Source organism: Pinus tabuliformis, chromosome X (genome assembly GCF_031772625.1).
Source record: "Pinus tabuliformis cultivar Carrire ecotype Pingquan chromosome X, CPIR1, whole genome shotgun sequence".
Taxonomy (NCBI): domain Eukaryota; kingdom Viridiplantae; phylum Streptophyta; class Pinopsida; order Pinales; family Pinaceae; genus Pinus; species Pinus tabuliformis.
In genome coordinates, this window is record NC_142308.1 from 959,863,338 (window position 1) to 959,887,142 (window position 23,805).

Genomic DNA, 23,805 nt, shown 5'->3' on the forward strand with positions numbered 1-23,805 from the left:
ATTTATTTGGAAATTTGCAATATTTTAAATGTTTAAGTGTTAACCTATTGCGCTTCTTGTTGTGTATTTTTTCAAATACACTCCAATTGCGCTCACATCCCGAGGAGCTGCATGTTTGGCTGAGGATGCGCACGGCAAGATTTTGCAAAAGGGGTACTCTGCCATCATACATCTTCCACCATGCGTCTACAACAAAATTACAAAGAAAATTTTAAATAAACATAAGAAAAAAATGGAATTTGAAGAAACAATGAAATTTGAAACAAAGTTACAAAGTACATACTACAAACTAAAAAATACCTGGGATTTTAACCGTCCTATCATTGATAGCCATCTCAAAGCCAAATGTGCCACCTGACAACTTATATTGCTCAATTTGTCTAGAGACCTCCATACGTTCTTCTGGAGTTTTCACCATCTTCTGGACACAGGTTAATAATCCTTCCACGACCTCAACATCAAAATTAAACCCACATGCATAAGAAAATGCAGGGTTCAGGAAAAGGCCAGCAGCATGAATGGGACGATGGAGTGTGTTGTTCCATCGCTCATCAATGACCTTCCATAGAAGGAGTTGTCTCTGGAACCCATCATCTCCCTTGTCATCATAGTAGGACCGAATGGCTTCTTTGGCCCTATCCATGGCTTCATACAAATAGCCCATTGCGGGCTTCTCACCATCTACCAACCGAAGAACCTTTACCAAAGGTTCTGTGACAGCGCACACCTCCTGCACTCCCGCCCAGAAGTCTTCTTGGTATGAAACAAGTCTGCAGACGGCCTCTCCTTCTGGTTTGCGGCTCATTGGCGAAGAACGCCACTCCTCTGAAACAAACATTCTCTTCAAATCCCACATAGAATTCAAGAGGGATTGAAGAGATATGAAACTCGTCGCAAACCGTGTAATGGCGGGGCGCACCAACTCTTTGTTGTTGGTGCATTTTCTCATCAAGCTAAGCACAGATGTGTGATTGTAAATAAATTTTGTGATGGTTTTTGATGAGTCAACAGCCTCTTTGACAAAGGGAATTTTCCCTATGTCCTCTAACATCAAATCAATACAATGGGCAGCACAAGGTGTCCAAAATAAAGTAGGATGCCTGTCCATAAGCAATCTACCAGCAGCAACATAATTTGCAGCGTTGTCCGTTATGACTTGGACAACATTTTCTGCACCCACCTCCAAAATAAACACATCCAGCAAATCACATAAATTTTTTGCATCTTTGATTTGATGAGTTGCATCAACAGATTTGATAAACATAGTCCCCAAGGGACAACTAACCAAGAAGTTTATAAGGGTTCTCCCCTTTTGGTCAGTCCAACCATCTGACATAACAGTGCATCCTGTTTGTGCCCATGATGCCCTAAAATCCTCCAATCTTTGGGTGCAGTCACGCTTTTCATCTTGAAGAAGCCGGCCTCTGAAATCATGAAGAGAAGGGAGTTTGTACCCCGGGCCAACACTGGCAACAGCATCAAGAGTAGGTTGGAAAAATGGATTATTCCTTATAATGCTGAAAGGAATATCACTCCAGAGGAGAAATTTTGTCATCAACTTGTCAGCTTTTTCTTTTTCAGTTCTTTTCATCATTGAACCGATAGTTGGTTGTGAACCAGGTGTGGTTCGAGGAACAAAATATGATGATGCAGCAAACGGATTGACTGACGCTGCAGTAGAACCTGTGCCACTTGGCCCACTTCCTTCAACTGACCTTCTTAGTTGCCTTTTGAGTTCTTCTTTGGCGTCTCTAGTGTGCTCTAATTCTCCCAATGCTCTCATGGCTTTTTGGATAATTTCAGCATTTGTCTTTAGACAGGGCCCCACATCACGTCCAGGGATTTGTGCAAGGTGGAACTTCAACCTGTACACCCCCCCGAATATTTCCTTTCCACACAACTTGCAAATCAAGTTTTGTCTATCATTCGGAGTTTTAGGGTCACCATATTCCCAGAAAGGATCCAATTTCCTTGGCATGTTTGTTTTTGAATTTTGAATTTGCAAACCTATGGAAAAATAAGGATTAGGAAATAGGAATTTAGGATTACATAAATGATAATAGTAAATAGTAAATACAAATTACAATTTAGCATTTGCAAAATTACAAGCTAATTATTTCCAAAATCCCAATTTGAATTTCTAAACCCAAAAAACAATGAAAAATAAAAAAAAATAAACAATGTTTAAAGAAAATGAGAAAATAAAAATCAAAAATTGGTTCTCATAGTCATAACAAATAACCCATCCCAAATCAATGAAAAATTTCTAAAAATTCTTTAAAAACAATGAAAAACAAAGTTTTTAGAGAACCAAAACAAAAAAAAATTAATCTACATACCTGGTTTATGGACAAATTCGCGATCTTGGCTTGGATTCCTCCTAAAATCGGCTCCCACAAGCGACGGCAACCCTCTCCCTCCCTTCTTCTCCTTCTCCTCCTTCTCCTCCGCGGCGGACTGCTGAATGAATAAACAAAAAATCGATTTTACATATAAAACCCCCGCTGCCCGCGCCTCCCGCGATTTTTTCCTTAAAAATCGCGATTTTTTCGATAAAAATCGTTAAAAAAAATTTCCGCCGATTTTTTGGATAAAAATCGCGATTTGAATCGGCATTTTGAAAAAATCGCGATTTTCCGATTTTATCGCGATTAAATCGCGATGTGTGCAACACTGGTTACAATGTATGAGTCTATAGGATTGTCAAGTAGCCCTCCAAAGACAAGCACAAAGTTCTCCTCTTCAATTCAGCCTCAAGTTAAAGTGAAGAACTCATGTCGACTTCACCTAATCAAGACACACCTATTCGGATGCAGATGTCGTCTTAATGTAGCACAAACCACTATATGTATGTGTGAAGGGTCTTCGCATTACCACAGAAAACAAGTTCGGATCTCTCTGAATTCGGGTGGCCTAGTGTAGAGAGAGGTTCAGATATCTATGTGATTCGTATAGGAGACTATAGTGACACAGTTCGGTGAGGAGACTACAACTCGGTGTTGAAAGGAGACTACAGTTTGGTGAAGAGTCAAGGAGTTCGGTTTACCTTTGTAATTCAGATCACAGTTACACTGACATGCATTTCGGAAAAGGAACTCGAATAGGTGATCTTATCTTTGGTGCTCTACTACAGCAAGAGTTTGCAGTATACTCACAGTAATGAAGTCTCACCATAGTGATATAGTCTCGGTGGAATCTCGATAAAGGTCTCCATGCTACCTTAAAGCAAAGATATCAGTGCTATCTTAGGAAAAAGGACTTGGTGGCATCACAAAAGTAAGGTCTCGGTAATCTGACAGCGAGGAGGTCTCACAGTAAAGGAGATCTCAATGTGAAGACAATGATAAGATTTTGTTGGTGACAATGTCTTGATGCTAAGAAGGTCGAAGTGGAAGAGGAGTCAAGAAGAAGGTTGACTGTCAAGAGAACTTATGTCTTGGTCTTGGAGTGGAAAATAGGTCAAGGGTCTTGGTCTTGGTATTTGTCAATTGGAATCTCTATAAGAAGAATTTTGTGCTTGTTTTGCCTCTCTAAGAGGGGGAGGTTTTGACACTGGCTCATAGCCTACATTCTGTGTCTCTTGTCTATCTTGTTTATGCATTGGTAGCTGTTTGATGAAGAAGAATAGTAATAACCTAAGTAAGAAGAAGATCCTAATCTAAAGAAATTAAAAGCACTCACAAGCAGTTACTAATTAAGGGGAAATCACCTAATTCATGATGCCCTAGATTTCTCAACATTGCATTCCCACTATGTACTTACATTGGTTGTTCTTCTGAAAACCCATTGATCTACTGTTGTGGTCATTCATTGGACATTAATAAAATTACCTTCTCTTATACTCAACTTTTGTTCCACCCATATGATCTTATTCCAAAAGACAAAAAGCAATGCATACATGTATCACTTATAAGATCAGATGGTTAGCCACTGAAGTCCTAACTGCCAAAACTGAACTAAAATCAAGGTACATATCTGCAAAGTGTGTCTAATAAGATGTGGTTGAATATGATGTTACAGTGTCTGAAATTTGAATGTAGGGTATTCATGATAACTTAGTCCATATTTGTAATTTTATTATTTGAAAGTTTGCTTAGTTTTTACTAATGTCACTTTCAGGTTGAGGTCGTTTCTGACTGCAGCATTTTGGCAGCTGTTGGACAACGCATGGCAAGTACACCTGGAGTTTGTGCCACTTTATTTAATGCACTAGCAAAGGTATATCTTGAAGTTCATAAAAGAATTAGCTTTATCAGTGTCTTTTATATTCATGTTTTCTTTATCTGTGGACACATCAGAAAGGGAAGCAGAGTGGATTGGGTTCCATATAAAATGAAGCTGAGCAGTCATATTTTATTGCATGTTATGCAGTGTTCTTGATTTAACTAGAAGTCCATTTATTTCATGTTGAGTATACAGATACAATTTTTTTTCTTTCATATACATTTCTAGCTCAAATCATTGAACTTGGCATTTTTTACAGGCCAATATAAATGTTCGGGCTATTGCTCAGGGTTGCTCTGAGTACAATATTACAGTGGTTGTGAAACGAGAAGATTCAATAAGGGCCTTGAGAGCTGTACACTCAAGGTTCTATCTTTCGAAGACAACCTTGGCTGTTGGCATAATTGGACCAGGTTTGATTGGAGGAACTCTTCTGGACCAGCTTAGGGATCAGGTACCTTCAGAAGTGTTTCCTTTTGTTGGGGAGAGATGAGAACTGATTGCATACAGGGCATCGTTGGATATTGTAGGATCCTATATACATAGTGCACTTTATTTTCACTCCTAATAGAGCTGTTTATACAGCAAGTCTTCTGTTTATTCCTTTCAACATGACAAAACAAATACAGTTAAAATTCCATACTCAGACTATAACAATCCAACCATGAAAGAACATCACTACTGGTTTAAAATCTAGATTCTCTTTGGCTTCTGTGACAGCTAAATAGCATTGAATCTGTGACTAGCACATTTGTAAGTAGATATCACAAATGTGGTCTGATGTTACAGTTATAGCCATGTTGGCTTGATTTTAATTCTGAGGCTTTTAAAAGAGAAAAGTATTTTTGCTGGGTTTCCTTCGATAAGAGTCTATATGTTAGGCCCTCAAAAGGGGTTTTACATTATGCAATTATGTGATACTGAGCACAGAAATAGGTCATGAACAAATTATGAGACTAAGCATCATTAGTGTGCATGCTTAGTATCTTTCACACTTTTGGTATCCTTGGCGAACCAATTTGTGCCTAGCCTGTCAAAAAGTGTGTCGCCTCACATGTATAAGAGGCCTTTTCCATGAAAAGTGGAGTTAGAGTAGACTCCCTCTAATGATAACATGTGTACATATTTGGACACTGAACAAATACTTTTATGTTCACACGTATGAAGTTTGAATGTATGAGGGAGATATGAATTGACATACACATGCACTCCTTAACCAATGATGTTCTTGTCTTTCCAAACCATGTAACTTTGATAGAGAAATTACATTCAACATTTGGCACCATTGCAGGGAACATTGCAAATCAATATTCATTTGGGACTACATAAACTGTGCTTCACCCCAAAATATTCATGAAGATCCAACTCTCACATTCTATCCATCTTCTATTTTCTTCCTTGACTCCAGATAGACTCCAGATAATAGAACATTAACAGTTTTTCACTGTATTGGAGTTTTCAGGTCATTGGACTGTCCTGTAATTTCTATCTGGCCGTTGCTGATTCATCCCATGCTACTGTTAAATTTTTCATGTTTATTGTTTTTTTGTTAGTTTAGATTGCATCAGTAAAGTGTAGGCAGAATGGAGCCATATTAGAGCAGAACAAGGAGAAATGGGACAGAAACCTTAGTTCAATGTATATATTAGTTGAATTGCTACACTAAGGGCATACAGGTAGAAGACTACAAGTATTTATGAAGCCCAAGAGACTTTGGGCTCTACACTGATTTAATAATATTGGTGGTGTTACCTCTTGTTTACACATCAGGAGTGCCATAGTTTTTTTGCTAGATTTGTTCCAGTGTATTAGCCAATTTTGTGCATGTTTTGAGATGATGTCAGCACTCTGGGTTCTGTGACCAGTTGTGCTATCTTGAGGATTGTTTTATGTATCTTAATCAACCAAATGTTGTGACCATTTATCTTATTTATAGTTACTAGACCATGCTTAGTTATCTATGTAAAGTGTTTTTTCATCTAGGTGGTTTCTCTAGACCCTTGTGATTTGTCATGGCCCATCCTTGTAGTCCCCATTTCAAGATATTCCTTGCCCTTATGGCTAGTAGTAACCATGTCTTACAGGTCATTTATGGCTGAGGTGGATATGCAGGGGGTTTTGAGTGGATCTATTAAGACACTTGACTTAGAGAACACCTAGTCTTTTTTCACTTTACCATTATGTAAAAGTTTTGTTAATGTATTCTAAAGGTTATCATACCTAACAAGCACACTTCCTTTAGCCTAAGCATGGATATATGTATGTATTTGTTGCACTTTGGCCTAGGTAATTGTCTTCCTAGCTCTTTTGGGTTTTAGACATGTATTTGGCACTTGAGATAAAGTAAGACCACCTCATAAGGGCCTCTACATATTTTTATGCACTTGGAGCATGGAGGGCCATTCTCCCTAATGCCTTGAACCATCTTGGATGATTTTTTATGCACATGGGCTTGCCCCATCATGCCACATCATACTTCATGGAGCAGTCCACACTATGTGTTTGGAGGCACGTGTCACATTTCTCGAGGAGTCGTCTACCTTGGAGATCACATTACTGGACCTTTGGAGATTTTCCTTGGCACATATGGATTGTTTGGACCTTTCTAGACTTGGGGGAGGTGGTTAGCATGGATTTGGGAGATTGTCACATCTTGGAGGATTGACACCAGTGTTGTGGGGGAGCGCCCCCCCCCCGATCTCGCTCCCAATCCGCGCTCCAGGTGGGAGCGACTTGAGAGCGGGTCATGAGCGTGCTCCGTAAAAAAAACGCTCCATGCCTTTTCGGGAGTGTTTAGCCTTTTTTGCAATTTTTTTTTTGCAATAATGTTCCAAATGCAATTTTTTTTCAAAGAAACAAATAAGTTTTGAGTGGGGCAACTTAAGGATCAAGCCTATGGCCCTAGTATTGATATGCGATTCATGGTAATGTTAAATTCTTAAAGTAAAAGTGACATTCTCCTTAATCTTCATTTTCTTCAGAATGTCACTTTTACTTCAATTTTTAACATTATCATGAAATGACTCAGGATGTTTGAGAGTGGTTCCGACCTCATTGGATTTCATATGGAGAAAGTAGAATTTTAGATTTCATTCAAAATCCAGCAGACTTATCAGTTTTTTAGGATTTCAGGATTACAATGTTTCCGTTGAATTTTGTCATGTATTAGGGTATGGAACTCGTATTTAATCAAGAGCACCAATCCCTCTATGTACCTTGATGTTAGTGACATTGGTTGTTGGACTCCTCTATCATGACCCTCCTAAAAATGTATGCATCACTCAAACAAAATCTTGACTTGACATGCTATGCTTTTTCTATCTTATGTTAATGCTTAGAGGGTGATATTAATGAAAAAGATCCCTATACAGATACAGAGGTAATGACAAAGATACCTCTGGATACTAATGCTTAGAGGGTGATATTAATGACAAAGATCCTGATTTTCCAACAACACTAAAAAACTAGACATTTCTCGTGGTGGCAAGAGGCCCAAGCATAAGCAATAGATAATAGATTTACTTGTCTTTTCTAGTTTCTAGTAGTTTTTATAACTATTGACTCTTTCATATTTATTATGATATTTTTTTAAACAATATATGACAATTTAAGTTTGAAGTTGGCAATTATAACTCATTAGTAATGAATTATGAATATGATGCTTCATATTAGTTGAAAGTTGTTTCATTTCATTTTATAACATTTATATTATTTGTTTTAATGGTTACACTTAGCTTACAAGTACAACTTTGGTGATCAATGATGATAAATGTTATATATTGAATTTTGAAAGCTTGAAACTTTAAGATTGATGAATCACGAGACTCAATATGTTGTATGTTACTATGTTACTAACTTGTGGATGTGGTTGATGAAGATTATAACTTCTAGATGATTGTTGTTATATGGTTCAATCTATATTTTTTTATGTTCTTTTATATCTAATTCATAATTCTACATGTTTTTGTTGACATATATGTATCAAAATATAAAAACATAAAAAATATATATATTATATAAAAAATGCTCCGGGATTCGCTCCCAAACCGGGAGCTTTTGAAAATGTCGCTCCCGCACCCGTTTTCGCTCCCGCTCCCCGCTTTCGCTCCCGCTCCCAAGTAACACTGATTGACACAACCATTTGATGCTATTTTGGAATTTGGTCTTCTCTTGGAGTTCCCACATGCCATGTGTGTGGCCTAGATCTCTTTCTTTCTCCCAAATGTTTTCCCATTTCTTGGATCAATCTAGCTTTGAGGAGGTGGTTACCTTGTTCAAGGGAGGAGCACTGGCCCCATTTGACCCAATTCTTCTTATTTTTGTTGGTATGCCCTATCTCATTGGAGATTCTTGTACATGTGGCATAACTACTTTGTTGGTTTATGTATTTTTGGCCTTGATCTCATAGTTTGTTGGAGGTTTAGTCATTTTTATCATCTCCTAGGCTAGATCTAGGGAGAAAAACATGATTATAATGTGAGGGTTGTTGGGCCTCCTATCTACATAAGAGGCTCCATTAGATTGCTTCTTGTTGATTGGCGTATGTGAGAATACATTGTTGACTACGTATTGAGGTGATTTATGTGTTGGTTCAAGTTCTTCTTCCTTTTCTTCTATTTTTGTGCTTGTAAAGATTGGATGTGGATGTCAAGTCTTCTACGTAGTCAAATTAGCAAATTGATCCATTTGAAGAGTAAACTTTACCACTTGGAAGGAATATTGCATGTGAGGTAAATCCTCCCTTTTTTTATTTTGTTAGTTTAGTGGTTGTTTATTGGTTCCTTGCTTTATGTATCCTCAAGGAATTCTAACAAGGTAGTTGGTTTGAATTACTAGATTAAAGGTGAGCTTGCTAATTGAAGGTGATCCTTGTAGGTCTCCTTCCTTGTAAGGTCTTCGTTTATATTTTTAATTATCCAAGTGCCTTAAAAAGATAACAATTCAATGAATACAATCCACTTGGGGGGGAGGGGGGCTCTTTTACAATGAATCCAATACAAAAGACTAGATGAGTTGACCCCAAGACTAGGTCTCATATATTTATAGATATACGAGGTCTCATATATATATATATATATATTAGTAATTATCCAATTGCCTTATAAAGATAACAAGTCAATGAATACAATCCACTTGGGTGGGGTGGGGGGCTCTTTTAGAATGAATCCAATACAAAAGACTAGATGAGATGATCCCAAGACTAGGTCTCATATATATGGGGTGGGGAGCTCTTTTACAATGAATCCAATACAAAAGACTAGATGAGATGATCCCAAGACTAGGCCTCATATATATATGGGGTGTGGGGCTAAGTCTTGGGATCATCTCATCTAGTCTTATATAGGAGACAAAGAGTACAATGAAAGGTTCTAGCTGATCTACTAATATAACACTAGAAATGTAATAATTCAATATCTAGTGCTTAATAAGGGGTTTTATGGTTAACATGCCCTTCCCCTTCATACAATTGTTGTCTTCAACACTTGATTAACTACGCGTGTTTCTATATGAATGAATAGCTCATCTTCCCATGTCGTCTCTTCCACTGATAGGTTCTTCCATTTGATGAAGTACTTGTTGTCATAAAATCTAGTAGGCCTCGGAGAAGGGTACCTTACAAGGCTATCACTAGATCAAGTGACAACAATAGGGTAATGGCTCACCATCACCACAACCAAAACCCCTTGCTCTTTATGGACATTCACTAGTGGGAGGAGTCTCGGTATAAGGTCACCTATAAGAGATATTCTGGGTATAGAGGTACTAGGATTACCAAGAGGCTTTCTAGGGGCTACTAGCTCTCCCATGTCTCAGAAGGTGAGACCATCCTCATTTGGGCTTTGGTTCAACTAACATCTCTCAGAGAGTGCTAACACCGACCTGTGGGCATGTTGGTCCAGGTGCATCTACTGACGAATCATCAAATGTAGTGCAAAGTGCAACACATCCTAGGTGCAGGAGGTGTCTAGGGGTGGGCGTGATGTGCTGGTACTACTTGGAGACCTAAGGCTCTTTCTGCTTCACCTATGGGTGCCAATATACTTCCCAAATGGCTTGGGTACTTGTGGGTAAGGTGCCCAGGTCATGGGCTGCTGAATCACCGAACAATCACAACATAAAGTGTAGTGAAAGAAATCGGTCAGTAGGTACAATAATCATTTTTGCATCTAAGTGAACCAAGCTTGAATGTAAAGGCTATTTAATACTTCAAATAAAGCTTCCCTTCCAAAAATGGGGCCTTGAACTCACAATGATGTTTCCTTTCTAGGTAGTGTGAAATTTTCATCTATTGTAGAAACTGGAAATTATTCTCCTAACTGTAAATTTAATTATGCAGTTTATTTGTTATGACAAACAATGAATAAAATCATAACTGCAATTTTCACCATAAAAATACTGTGAAAAACAAAATATTGGAAATCGAGAAATTCTAGTACACATACAAGAATTTTGACACTGTTATTTTTGGACAACTGTCCCCAGAAAAACCCAATTTGGGAAAATTGATGCAACAAATGAGGATTTTATTATTATTCTTCAGCAACAAATCTGAGTACAATAATTTGGATGCCAAACTGGCAATCCAATCTAAGAGAATCACTGGAAAAATTATTCTGAGGATTTTTCCTCACCCCACAGCTGATTTCAGCTCCCAAAACTGGCCCCTTAGCAATTCGTACTGCCTTCTGCGTCAACCTCCGTGCAATGCTTGCGCAGGCCTTGTTGCTGCTTCCTCCAGAAACTTTTGAAATCTACAACTCTGCTTCTCTCTGGCTCTGGAACTGATTCACTGGTCCTCTTGATCAAAATCTCGATCACCAGCTACTCAATCAATTGTTCCTCCAGCGAGATCAAATTGCTTCGCTGCTGCTGCTTGCACAATCCTTGCGCAGTCCTTCTGGGCAAACTCACACTCCCTCAATTTGACTCTTCCGACACTGAGAACCTCCACCAGAATACTGCTTCACTCCTCTGCCACCTGCTACTCGATCTTTGGCTCGAATCCTCCTGCTGAATCACTCTGCTACTGGAAAATTGATTTGCCTAGATCATGGAGTGTCTGCTTTGGTGTATCTTCTGCAAGTGCCCATCGTCCTCCTCTTATAATCTTCTATTGAGACTTCAACGACTAAGATAAAACTTAATCAATGGCTATGATGATCTTGGAGTCGATCCGTGTGAGTTTCTAAATGATTCGCACCTTGACTTAATTAATTCTGATTAATTAACCATATTCCCTAAGTTTAGACTTTTGGAAATATTTAAAAAACTAGTTATTAATCTAATTAAGTCACTTCTAGGTGGAGTTTCCAGAAACGATTTCTGGGTCTTGGAGATCTCATGTATTCTAGCCTCTCCACCAAATTTCGTGGCTAGAACACATCCATTGCTACAAAAACTAACACTCCTTCTTAGCGAGGAATGTGTTTTAGTGCTGCACACCCTTTCACAACACCCTGTCTCTGTATCACCTCTTGTCATGCTGCTGATGTCTGGTTGCTGCTGCCCATCAACCATTGCGCAACTTTGATGCTGCATCGTGCTGCTGTTGACTCTGCTCTACTGTTGCCAACACTGCATTTGCACTGCAACTCCCTCTCATCTATTGCTACTGCAACTGCAACTGAGAAATATACAAAATAATCTGTCCCTGCTACTGAAAATGGTTCTCCACCATGCCCATCTGTTCTCTGAAATAGACGAACTTAGCTCTCCCTAGAGCTTTCGTGAGTATATCTGCAACCTGCTCTTCTATGGGAACATACTGTAGTTGGACCGCACTATGCTGTACACAATCTCTGATAAAATGACATTGAATATCTATATGTTTTGACTTGCATGAAACACTGGATTGCTAGAGAGCTTGATGCAACTCTGATTATCACAGTAGACACTGGTTGCCTCCATCATCTGCCTGAACAAGCTTACTAGGAGCTTCCGAAGCCATATATCTTCGCACGTAGCTGTGCTTGCTGCCATGTACTCTGGTTGTGTAGAGCTCAGTGCTATTGACTTCTGCTTCTTGCTGCACCAGGAAACCATCCCGGATCCAACACTGAAGCAGTACCCAGAGGTACTTTTCCTATCTACTAAACTGTCTGCCCAATCCGCATCTGTGAACCCACATAGTCTGATGTCATCCCCTCACGTATATATCAACCCATAATTGATTGTGTCGCGCACATACCTCAGAATATGCCTCGCTGCTGCCTAATGTACCCTCTTTGGCTCTACCATAAACTGATTGAGCGTATTGACTGCGAAGCAAATATCCAACCTAGTGTTGACCAGAAACATGAGAGACCCAACAAGCGGTCTATATATCAACCCATAATTCACTGTGTCGCGCACATACCTCAGAATATGCCTCGCTGTTGCCCAATGTACCCTCTTCGGCTCTACCATAAACTGATTGAGCGTATTGACTGCGAAGCAAATATCCAACCTAGTGTTGACTAGAAACATGAGAGACCCAACAAGCGGTCTATACAAGGTTGGGTCGACATCATTGTCATTTGATGTATCTATCTTCTTCCAGTGGGTGATCATGGGTGTAGACATGGGTCTACAATCCTGCATTCTGAACCTCTTCAAAAAATCTGTAGCGTATCTTCTTTGTCCAAGGAAGATCTCCCCATCCTTCTGCCACACTTCCAATCCTAGGAAATAGTGCAACAACCCAAAATCCTTCATATCAAACTCTGTTGCCAGATTCCTCTTGCAGTCCTCTCTGAGCCCTGATGATCCTGTCAAGAAGAGATCATCCACATATAATACTAGGATGAGTGGCTCACCCTCTACCATCAAATAGTAAAGGTTGGGATCTGCGTCACTCTTGACGAATCCCATCTGTTGCAAGTAGCTGTCAATCCGACCATACCATGCCTTGGGAGCCTGTTTGAGTCCATATAGAGCTTTCTTTAGTTTGCACACATGAGTGCGCCTCTCATGAGTCTCGAAGCCCTTTGGCTGTTTTATGTACACCTCTTCCTCTATCACCTCGTTCAAGAATGCTGTCTTGACGTCCATCTGGTGAATCTGCCATCCCATCTGAGCTGCTAGGGATATAACTGACTAGATAGAAGTGTATCTAGAAACTAGGGCGAAGGTCTCCTCATAATCTATCCCTTCCTTTTGTGCATACCCCTTTGCCATGAACCTAGCCTTGCACTTTTCCGCACTGCCATTTGTAGCATACTTGATCTTGTAGATCCATCTAGAACCTACCATTGACCTATCTTCAGGGCTTGGCACCACCTCCCAAACATCATTCGTCATGATAGAGCTATACTCTTCTACCATGGCATCCGCCCACACCTGATGCTGTGCGACCTCCTGAAAGCTGGAAGGTTCTGCAACCTGAGTGACCAATGCTTGGTACCTGTCAGGCTGTCTACGTTATCTCTTGTTCATCCTAGGAGTTCCAATAAACTTCTCTGCATCTCTCAATGTCTAACAAATCTCTCTGCTAGCTCGACTACTAGTGGTGGGAAGTTCAACCAACTCCTCCTCATCTTGCCTCTACTGCTCCATCTGTTGTGAACTCCTCGGATCTCCTGCACCCGAGGAAATACTGATTCTAGTCACTGTACTCGATCCCTGTGACTATTCCACTGCCAGTCCCACTGGCTGCCCCTGCTGATGGAGCAAAGGAGCTTTTGTTGATTGATTCTGATCACCTGTAGACATCTCACGAGATCACCTAAAAGCTCAGTCGTCCATGAACTTTACGTCTCATCTAACCACAATCTTCCTACTGCTAGGAATGTAGATCTTGTATGCCTTTGAGGTTTCGCTATACCAAATGAGAAACCCCTTCTCTGTAGTTTGATCTAATTTGGTACGCTTTTCATGTGGCACGTGGCAATAAGCAACACTGCAAAAGATCCTGAAGTGACTAACTTTTGGCTTCTTCCCTGTGAAGACCCCTTTTGGCGTTTTCTTCCCCAATGCTCTATGAGGAGTCATGTTTTGAATATACACTATCGTGTTACATGCCTCTGCCCATAAAAACCTGGGCAAATCCTGGTCATACAACATAGCTTTTGCAGCCCTAACTATGGTTTTGTTTTTCCGCTCCGCTACCCCATTCTGCTGTGGATTATATGGAGCTGTCCATTCTCTTCTGATGCCTTCCTTCGTGCAAAAAACTGTGAAGTTTTTATTAATATATTATCCACCATTATTTGAGCGAAGCACCTTGATATTCTTCCCTATCGCATTCTCCATGAGAGCCTTAAACTCTTTGAAACGATCGAAGACTTCATCTTTGGTCTTCAAGAAGTAGATCCAAGTTTTCTTGGAATGATCATCAATAAAGATGACGAAGTATTCGACACCACTGAGTGCTCTAGTGGACATCGAGCCACAAATATCTGAATGCATAAGTCCTAATACGCTATCTGCTCTGTTGTCACTTCGTGGGAATGTTGCCTTAACATACTTCCCAAGTACGCATCCTCTGAACACATCATCGTGTTCTCTGCGAAGATTTGGAATCCCTGTTATTGTCTCCCTAAGCATCTAGAGTGCTCCATGGTGTAGATGTCCCATTCTTCTATGCCATAACTCATTTAGTTGCGTCCCATAGCCACTGTCACTGCCTATAAGTGCTATTGGAGAGTCAAGTTGCAACCTGTACAATCTTTTGCTTCGAACTCCAATCTGTCTTACCCTCTTCCAGCTTGAGTGTTTGACAAACACTTTCTTCCCTACGAAGTGGATATCATATCCTTTATCCTGTAACTGGGATATTGAAATTAGGTTCATACCCAATCCTGGCACATGCAATACATCTGTAGTGTTGGTGCTTCCTCTTGACTCCCTCTGAAAATCGATGGTACCTCTCCCTACTGGAGTACACTTTGTTCTATTTCCCATCGTAATTTGGAAGTCCATTTGCTCCTCCTTGTAGCTAGAGAAATATTCTCTAACCCCTGTCATATGAGCTGATGCTCCACTATCTATATACCAGACACCCTCTGAAGCATATCATGATAAGCAAGCAAATTCGTCCTCCAACCTGGAAGACAAATCTGAAGTCTCCTGAATGTCAATTTTGTCCATGGTTATAATGAAGGATTTACAGTGTGCTATTCCTCTTTTCCACCTGATGCTGATTCTGCAACTCTAAACTGCTGCAAAACCCTCTGCATCCAACCAGAAATATGCTCAGCTAAAAACCTGAGTTGTTGCTGCTCCTTGCTGGAATCATCGTCCTGGACAAATCGAATTTTTCTGCCAATCCTGCACTGAAAAATCGAACTCCTGCCCTAGCAATTCGAACTATCTTGCCTGGGCTTTGCGCAGTCTCTTTGGGAATTTCGATCTCTTGCTCCCTCTGAACAACGAAATTCCTTTCAACGCTTTTGAGCTTCCTAGCTGATCACTTATGCTTTGATACCATGTGAAATTTTCATCTATTGTAGTAACTGGAAATTTTTCTCCTAACTGTAAATTTAATTATGTAGTTTATTTGCTACGACAAACAATGAATAAAATCACAACTGCAATTTTCACCATAAAAATATTGTAGAAAACAAATACTGGAAATTGAGAAATTCTAGTACACATACAAGAGTTTTGACACCGTTATTTTTGGACAATTATCCCCGGAAAAACCCATTTTGGGAAAACTGGTGCAACAAATGAGGGTTTTATTATTATTCTTTAGCAGCAAATCTGAGTACAATAATATGAATGCCAAATTGGCAATCCAATTTGAGAGAATCACTGGAAAAATTATTCTGTGGAATTTTCCTCATCCCATAGCTGATTTCAGCTCCCGAAACTAACCCCTTAGCAATTCGTATTGCTTTCTACGTCAACCTCTGCGCAGTGCTTATGTAGGGCTTGCTGCTGCTACCTCCAGAAACTTCTGAAATCTACAACTATGCTTCACTTTGGCTCTTAAACTGATTCATTGGTCCTAATTAGAATCCCGATCACCAACTACTGAATCCACTGCTCCTCCAGCTAGATCAAACTGCTTTGCTGTTGCTGCCTGTGCAATCCTTGTGCTGTCCTTCTGGGAAAACTCGCACTCCCTCAATCTGACTCTTCCGACATTGAGAACTTCCACCAGAATATTGCTTCACTCCTTTGCCACTTGCAACTCAATCTCTGGCTTGAATCCTCTGGCGGAAACACTCTGCTACTAGAAAGTTGATTTGCCTAGATCACTGTGTCTGCTCTGGTGTATCTTCTCCAAGTGCCCATCGTCCTCCTCTTATAATCCTCTGTTGAGACTTCAACGACCAATATTAAAACCTAATCAATGGCTAGGATCATCTTGGAGTTGATCCGTGTGAGTTTCTAGATGATTCGCACCTTGACTTAATTAATTATGATTAATTAACCATATTCCCTAAGTTTAGACTTAGGAAATATTTAAAAAACTGGCTAATAATCTAATAAGATCATTTCTAGGTTGAGTTTTTAGAAACAATTTCCGGGTTTTGGAGATCTCATGTATTCTAGCCTCTCCACCAAATTTCGTGGCTAGAACACATCCGATGCTATAAAAACTAACAGGTAGGAGTACTTAAAGGATGACTCTACTAGATGTTTCCAACACCTAAGGGGAATTAACATTTCCTTAGTCCACCCTTCAATTGATAGTTGTTAGTGAATAATGATGGTATGCAGGGGAGAAGACCTCATGTCCAAGTGCTATGGTCAGAGGGACCAACATGATAGGATCCACATCCCGAGTGTATAGATGTGAGGAGGGAGCAATCGTGGTTGGGACATGCAAGGGTTCCTTTTTATGATGTGTCATGTAAAGGAGCAACATGTGCTCAGGAACTGGGTGATGGCCATAATGAGCAAAGTAGAGCTCATGCTTGGCTTTTGATCACACGCTAATTTGTATGCCTCTACCATATTTTGCATTTTGATATTCTTTTATTCTAACTTTCCTTTTCTTTTAGTTGCATCAACCTCCTAGGGCAAAGGTCTAGGCCCTATGGATGTATGGGTGCCAAATCCTAGAGAACCAATGGTTAGTTGAACCCAAAGAATGGAGGTGCAATATAGGTTTGTAATGTAAGATGGAAAGTGGTAAGTATGGAGTAGGGATAGATGGAACACACTATCTCAATTAAGGCTTCCCAAGTAGTGTGCCTCCTATACCCATTGGGTCATCAAGGGAGGTTCCATTGGACTAGGATCAAAGAATAGCCACCAATTTAAGGTGAGAGAACAAGATCATGATCAAAACCCCTCTTTCTTCCAGGTCACCCCATTATCCATATCAAAAACCCAAATACAAACAAGCATAACCACCCGATTGTAAAATGAGTAAAGTACCTTTTGATCAGAAGCCCACCTTCATCTATGTGCTCTTGCCAGATGGGTGAGAAGGTATATGATTGATGCAGGTGACAGATAAAATGGCACGTCATCTGCTAGTGGTGATTGTTAGGGGCTGCATGGTTGACCGACTGGATGTGTAAAATGGAGGAAATTTTTTCGCCTATGGGATCATCCACTTTGGTGGGTGACAATACTCAGTAATTGCTTGATTTTGTAGCTGCTTAATCTTTGTTTAAAGGATTCTTTCTAGTTCTAGTATGATTTTAATCTTTGGTAAAATAGGTTGCATTGGGATCTTGTCACCGATTACATTCTTTAAGCAAGAAACATGGAAGACTAGATGTACACATGAAGATGGAGACAACTCTAATTTGTAAGCCATGCTACCAATCTTCTACAACACCTTATACCATTGTAGTTGGGTGCTAATCTATTGTAATTTTTATGTTGAAGGACATTTGCTTATATGGTTGCAATGATTTTTTTTTATAGTGAAAATTGGAAGATGGTTCTTTTATAACTAATTTTAGGATTTGTCACAAACCCTATCTTACATAGACTATATTTATGAAGTTATAATGAATTAAATTATGAAATTTTGACCCCCTGTACTATGGTATTTCTCGTCAGCCTTTCACAAAATTTCACAGCCTGAAAATTCCCACAAAAGAAGTTATAGCAAAAATAAATAGATGGCATGTAACGACCTATTTATAAAAATAATATTAAATAAATTATATTAATCAAATTAATAAAATAATAAAAATATAACTAATGATAAAGTATTTTAATGTAAGTTTAACCTTTATATAAAATCAAAAAAAGGAATGTTAATTAAAAATCAATATATTTTTAAAAAGAAATATACATGACACGACATGGGAAGGGTGTTGTGAGGAAATGAAGCGGTGGGTGTTGGAGGAAGGATGACCACCGCCAAGAATCAGTTTATAAACCAGAAGGAAGAATTTAACGAGGGAGAAAGAAACGAACGGAAGAACTGAAGGAGGAAAAGGATCATAAACTGAAATTATCGACAGGAAGGAAGAGCACGGATTGTTCTGAGGTTCTGGGCACGGGGGAACAGTCTGCCTCAACTGAGAAGCTTACTGGATTGAGCAGCGAGGTTCTGCTCAGTTTGGCTGGGTGGTTTCGGTCTTTTGGTAACGCAGCAGGAGCAGGAGCAAGAGTCACGACAGAGCAGACAGGTTGGTACTCAATAGAAGAATAGATAATTTGTATTAAAATTTTGTATTTGTGAGTAGACTATTGTTAAACTCTGTTAAATATCGAATTGAAAAGCTTCACAGTTTACTGAACATGAATTTGTTAGACCTTGTTAAACTCTGAATTTACAGTTCTTACATGGCAGTCCTGTTTGAGATTGATTTCAGGATTAGTTAGATACTTTAACTTCCATAAGTTGTATCGCCAAAAGGATAGTGAACTAGAACTTCAAATTTTGATGTGTACTTTTATATTTCTCCTTGTTCTTCCCAAAATTTCGTTGTCAGAAGCTTCCTAGAAAAAAGTTATAGCGAAAATGACATAATGTTTTGATTGGAGGAGCAAAAACCTAGGATCACAGGCTCTAATACCAAATGTAATGATCCAAGTGCCTTAACCTACTCATATAACACTAGATGTAGTAACTCAATATGTAGGGCTTATTAAGGAGTGTTTTATGCTTAACACCATTTTCATTTAAACTAGAGAATAGTCTATTGAGTCTTTCATAACCTTGCCTCCTTTCTCTAATCCATTAAGAAAATAAGCCTTTTAGAAGAAGTCCTTCTTGACCCCATTAGCCCTAGGATTTAAGCACATGTCTTTTCCCATCAACCAACAAACATTTAAAAAAATCCAAAATGTTTTCTTGATTTTTGTTTATTTGAAATCTAAAGGAAATTCATTGTATATCATTAGAGTAGATATCATTCTAAATCTAATTTCTTTGATTCCAAATATAATAATTTCCCAGACTTTTTCAATTAAGGTTTTGTTTTAAAAGTTCTCATTTTGGAAATGTTAGTTTTTGTAGCATCGCATGTGTTCTAGTCACAAAACTTGGCGGAGAGGCTAGAATACATGAGATCTCCATAACCCAGAAGTCATTTCTGGAAATTCCACCTAGAGATGACTTAATTAGATTATTAATATATTTTTTAATGTTTCCTAAGTCTAAACTTAAGAAAACTGGTGAATTAATCATAATTAATTAAGTCAAGGTGAGAATAATCTAGAAACTCACAAGGATTGACTTCGATATGATCCTAGCCCTTGATTAAGTTTTAATCTTTGTCGTTGGAGCCCCAATAGAGGATTATAAAAAGAAGTCGATGGGCACTTGGAGAATAAAGTGAAAACACTTGTGGAGTTCGATTTCCTTGGCAGATCAATTTCCAGAGAGCAACATTAGTTGCTGGAGAGCCAAAGATCGAAGCAGAGACAATGAGGGGCAGGGACAATGATCCAGATGAAGTTTTCCAGATCTTGAGAGGCAACAACAAGTGACAAAAGTGATCCACACAGAATGTGTGCAAGCACTGCGCAATAGTTGAAGCAGCGCTGTTCGATTTAGATGGGAGGAAGTCAATTAAGCTTCTAGAGGTCGGGAAAATCTTCCAGAGGGTCGGAGAGTCACTTTCAACGGTAGAGGCAGGCAAGATGGCTTGCTTGGAGGCTGATCTAAGCCGCAGGTGTGAGAGGCAACACAAGGACTGCACAAAGGGCCTACGTTAGGGTTTGGACGACTAGTTTTTTAGGAGGAGCCAGTGTCGAGATTGCTTTTGGAGTGACAGAATTTCTTCTCTCTAATTATTTTTGTCAGATACTTGCTGTTTGGATTGCCAGTTGGGCATCCATAGATTGTACTCAGGTTTTACCGCTGCATAATAATAAAACCCTCAAGTGTTGCACCAGTTTTACCACGTTGGGTTTTCCCGTGGACAATTGTCCAAAAATAACGACATCATATTTTTATGTGTGTGCTAGATTTTCTCAGTTTCCAACGCTATTTTCTTCCACAATTTATTTGTGAAAATCACAATCAGAATTATTTGATATTTGTGGTAGTAGACATCAGATAAATTGTTAAATAAATTAACAATTAGAAAAATAATTTCCAGTTGTTGTGATAGATGAAATTTTCATATGGTATCCAAGCGTGAGTGATCAAATGGGAAGCTAAGAAGTGGAGGAGAGAATTTCGCTATTTAGAGGGAGCAGTAGGCCGAAATTCTCAGACGCTGTGTAGTACCCAGATTGGAAGTTCGAATTGCTGGGGCAGGACTTCGATTTTCAGTTGCAAGTTAGCACAAAAGTCGATTTGCCCAGGATAGTGATTCTAGCAGTCAGAGGGAGCAACAACAACTCAGATTTTTGTTGAGCAGATTTCTAGTTGGATGCAAAGGGATTTGTAGCAACAGAATAAACATCGAGTGGAAGAGGAATTGCACACATAGAGGGAGATTTCTCTTAGAGGGTTTCTAGCCAAGAAATCTGATTTCCCAGTTGTAGGTGGCAGTAGCAGCTAGTAGAACTACACACTCTAGGAGGGAGTGCAAGTAGTAGAGCAACAACCGAGCAGAGGAAGAGGGAGTTTCTAGTCCAGGTTTAGAGATGGCCACAACTAGGCTTAGAGATCAGGATAGGTTGGAGGGAGCCTCCAACTATGTCATCTGGAAGGCTATGATGTCCTTCCTTCTAGATGAATATGGCCTGAAAGCCTATGTGGACAATGTTGTAGCAGTACCCCAGGATGTAGATCAGCTGAAGGAGTATAGAAAGGAAATGGCGAAGGCAAAGTGGATGATCTTGGATGGAGTCTGAGATCATATAGTCTCGCATATTTTTGGCAAGAATACTGCCAGGGAAATTTGAGTAGCTCTCTCCACACTATATGAGAGTTCTTTCGAGCAGCGAAAGATGTTTCTCTAGGAGAAGCTAAGAACCATCAGGATGCAGAAGGGTGAAGGCATAGATCCCTTCCTCACTCGGATTCAGGAGGTCCGAGATCAACTGTTAGTCGTTGGGGAGATACCCCAACCCGCAGAGCTTGTACGATTGGCACTAAACAATGTCTCAGAGGACTGGAGAGTGTTTGTCCAAAGCATATTGGGCAGAGACACTTTGCCTAGTTAGGACAAGATATGGGCCGATCTACAACAGGAGGAGTTGAATTGAGCTCTAGTAAAGAGCACCATCAACAGTAGCAGCGACAAGGCTGTGAAGAGTCAGAAGGAAGAGGAAAATGTGGCCCTAGCATTTAAGGGTCTCAGCTAGGGACAGGGGGAACATAAGAAGAAGAAGAAGGATCTGTCAAAGGTCAAGTGTTTCAGGTGTGGTGAGTTCGGTCACTACAACACGCAGTGTCCTCTCAGGAAGAAGGACAAGCAGGGGAAGTAGGAGCAGCAGGCAGCATTCGCGGAAATAGACAAGCTTTCCTCTAGGATAGAGGAAGAGTTTGTTATGTTCACAGATATACCTCCAAGAGTGTGGTGGTAGCCCTAGAGAGCTACAAGTTTGGGCAGGGTGCATTGAGGTGTCCTCCTCATGGATCATTACCTGGATACGGGGGCCCACTGTATTCAGTAGCAAGATGGACCAGTGTTAGAGATGCTGTCAGATTCCAGGGTGACAGTGCAGAGGCTAGTAGCAGTCAGGACTCAGGAGACAGATGCATCATACTGAACACAATTGATTCAGTATTTAGGATGCTTCTCAGTTGTAGTGGTTGCAGTTGCAGCAACAAATGAGAGGGAGTTGCAGTGCAGACGCTGAGTTGGCAACAATATAGCAGTGCCAGTAGTAGCACAAATGCAACATCAAAGTTGCGCAATGGTTGATGGACAGTGACCGAGAAAACAACGCAGTGTCTAAGGGAACAACACAATGACTAAGTAAACAACGCAGTGGCCGAGGAAGCAACATTGTGATTGAAGGAGCAACACTGTGACTGAGGGATCAACACAATCATTTCTAGCAGAGTTTCTTGTCAAACATCAGTAGCGTGACAAAAGATGATACAGAGAGAGGGTGTTGTAACAGGGTATGCAACACTAGAATATAGTCCTCGCTAAGAGGGAATGTTAGTTTTTGTAGCATCAAATGTGTTCTAGTCACGAAACTTGGTGGAGAGGCTAGAATACATGAGATCTCCATAACCCATAAATCATTTTTGGAAATTCCACCTAGAGATGACTTAGTTAGATTATTAATCTATTTTTAATGTTTCCTAAGTCTAAAGTTAGGAAAACTGGTGAATTAATCATAGTTAATTAAGTCAAGCTGAGAATAATCTAGAAACGCACACGGATTGACTTCGATATGATCCTAGCCCTTGATTAAATTTTAATCTTTGTCGTTGGAGCCCCAATAGAGGATTATAAAAAGAAGTCGATGGGCACCTGGAGAATATAGTGAAGATACTTGTGGAATTTGATTTCCTTGGCAGATCGATTTCCAGAGAGCAACAACAGTTGCCAAAGAGCCAGAGATCAAATTAGAGATAGTGAGGGGCAGGGACAGTGATCTGGAGGAAGTTTTCTAGATCCGGAGAGGCAGCAACAAGTGACAGAAGTGATCCACGCAGAAGCAGTGCAAGGACTGCACAGTAGCTGAAGCAGAGCAGTTCGATTTAGCTGGGGAGGAAGTCGATTCAGCTTCTAGAGGTCGGGAAAGTCTTCTAGAGGGCCGAAGAGTCACTTCTAGCAGTAGAGGCAGGCAAGACGACTTGCTTGGAGGTTGATCTAAGCCACATGTGTGAGAGGCAGCGCAAGGACTGCGTAGAGGGCCTACGCTGGGGTTTGGACGACTAGTTTTTCAGGAGGAGCCATTGTCGGGATTGCTTGTGGAGTGAGAGAATTTCCTCTCTAATTATTTTTGTAAGATACTTGCTGTTTGGATTGCGAGTTGGGCATCTACTCAAATTTCACTGCTGCATAATAATAAAACCCTCAACTGTTGCACCGGTTCCCAAGTTGGGTTTTTCCAGGGACAATTGTCCAAAAATAATGATGTTATATTTTTGTGTGTGCGTGCTAGATTTTCTCTATTTCTAGCGCTATTTTCTTCCACAGTTAATTTATGAAAATCTTAGTGTGAATTATTTGATATTTGTCGTAGTAGACAACAGATAAATTGTTAAATAAATTTAACAATTAGAAAAATAATTTCCAGTTGTTGTGATAGATGAAAATTTCACAGGAAAACCTAGTTAAAAATTTGCCCTAGATGCAATATTTTAAATTTTATCTTTGATCT

General features: G+C 39.8%; 1 protein-coding gene across 1 annotated transcript in view; it reads left to right on the forward strand.

Moving 5' to 3' along the window:
• LOC149142899 (bifunctional aspartokinase/homoserine dehydrogenase 2, chloroplastic-like) overlaps nt 1-23,805 on the forward strand; it is a 287,370-nt gene that overhangs the window by 155,759 nt on the left and 107,806 nt on the right. The window contains exons 10-11 of the mRNA XM_089453184.1: nt 4,120-4,218; nt 4,484-4,678. Coding sequence (XP_089309310.1) covers nt 4,120-4,218; nt 4,484-4,678 — 294 coding nt within the window. The remainder of the gene's footprint in view (nt 1-4,119; nt 4,219-4,483; nt 4,679-23,805) is intronic.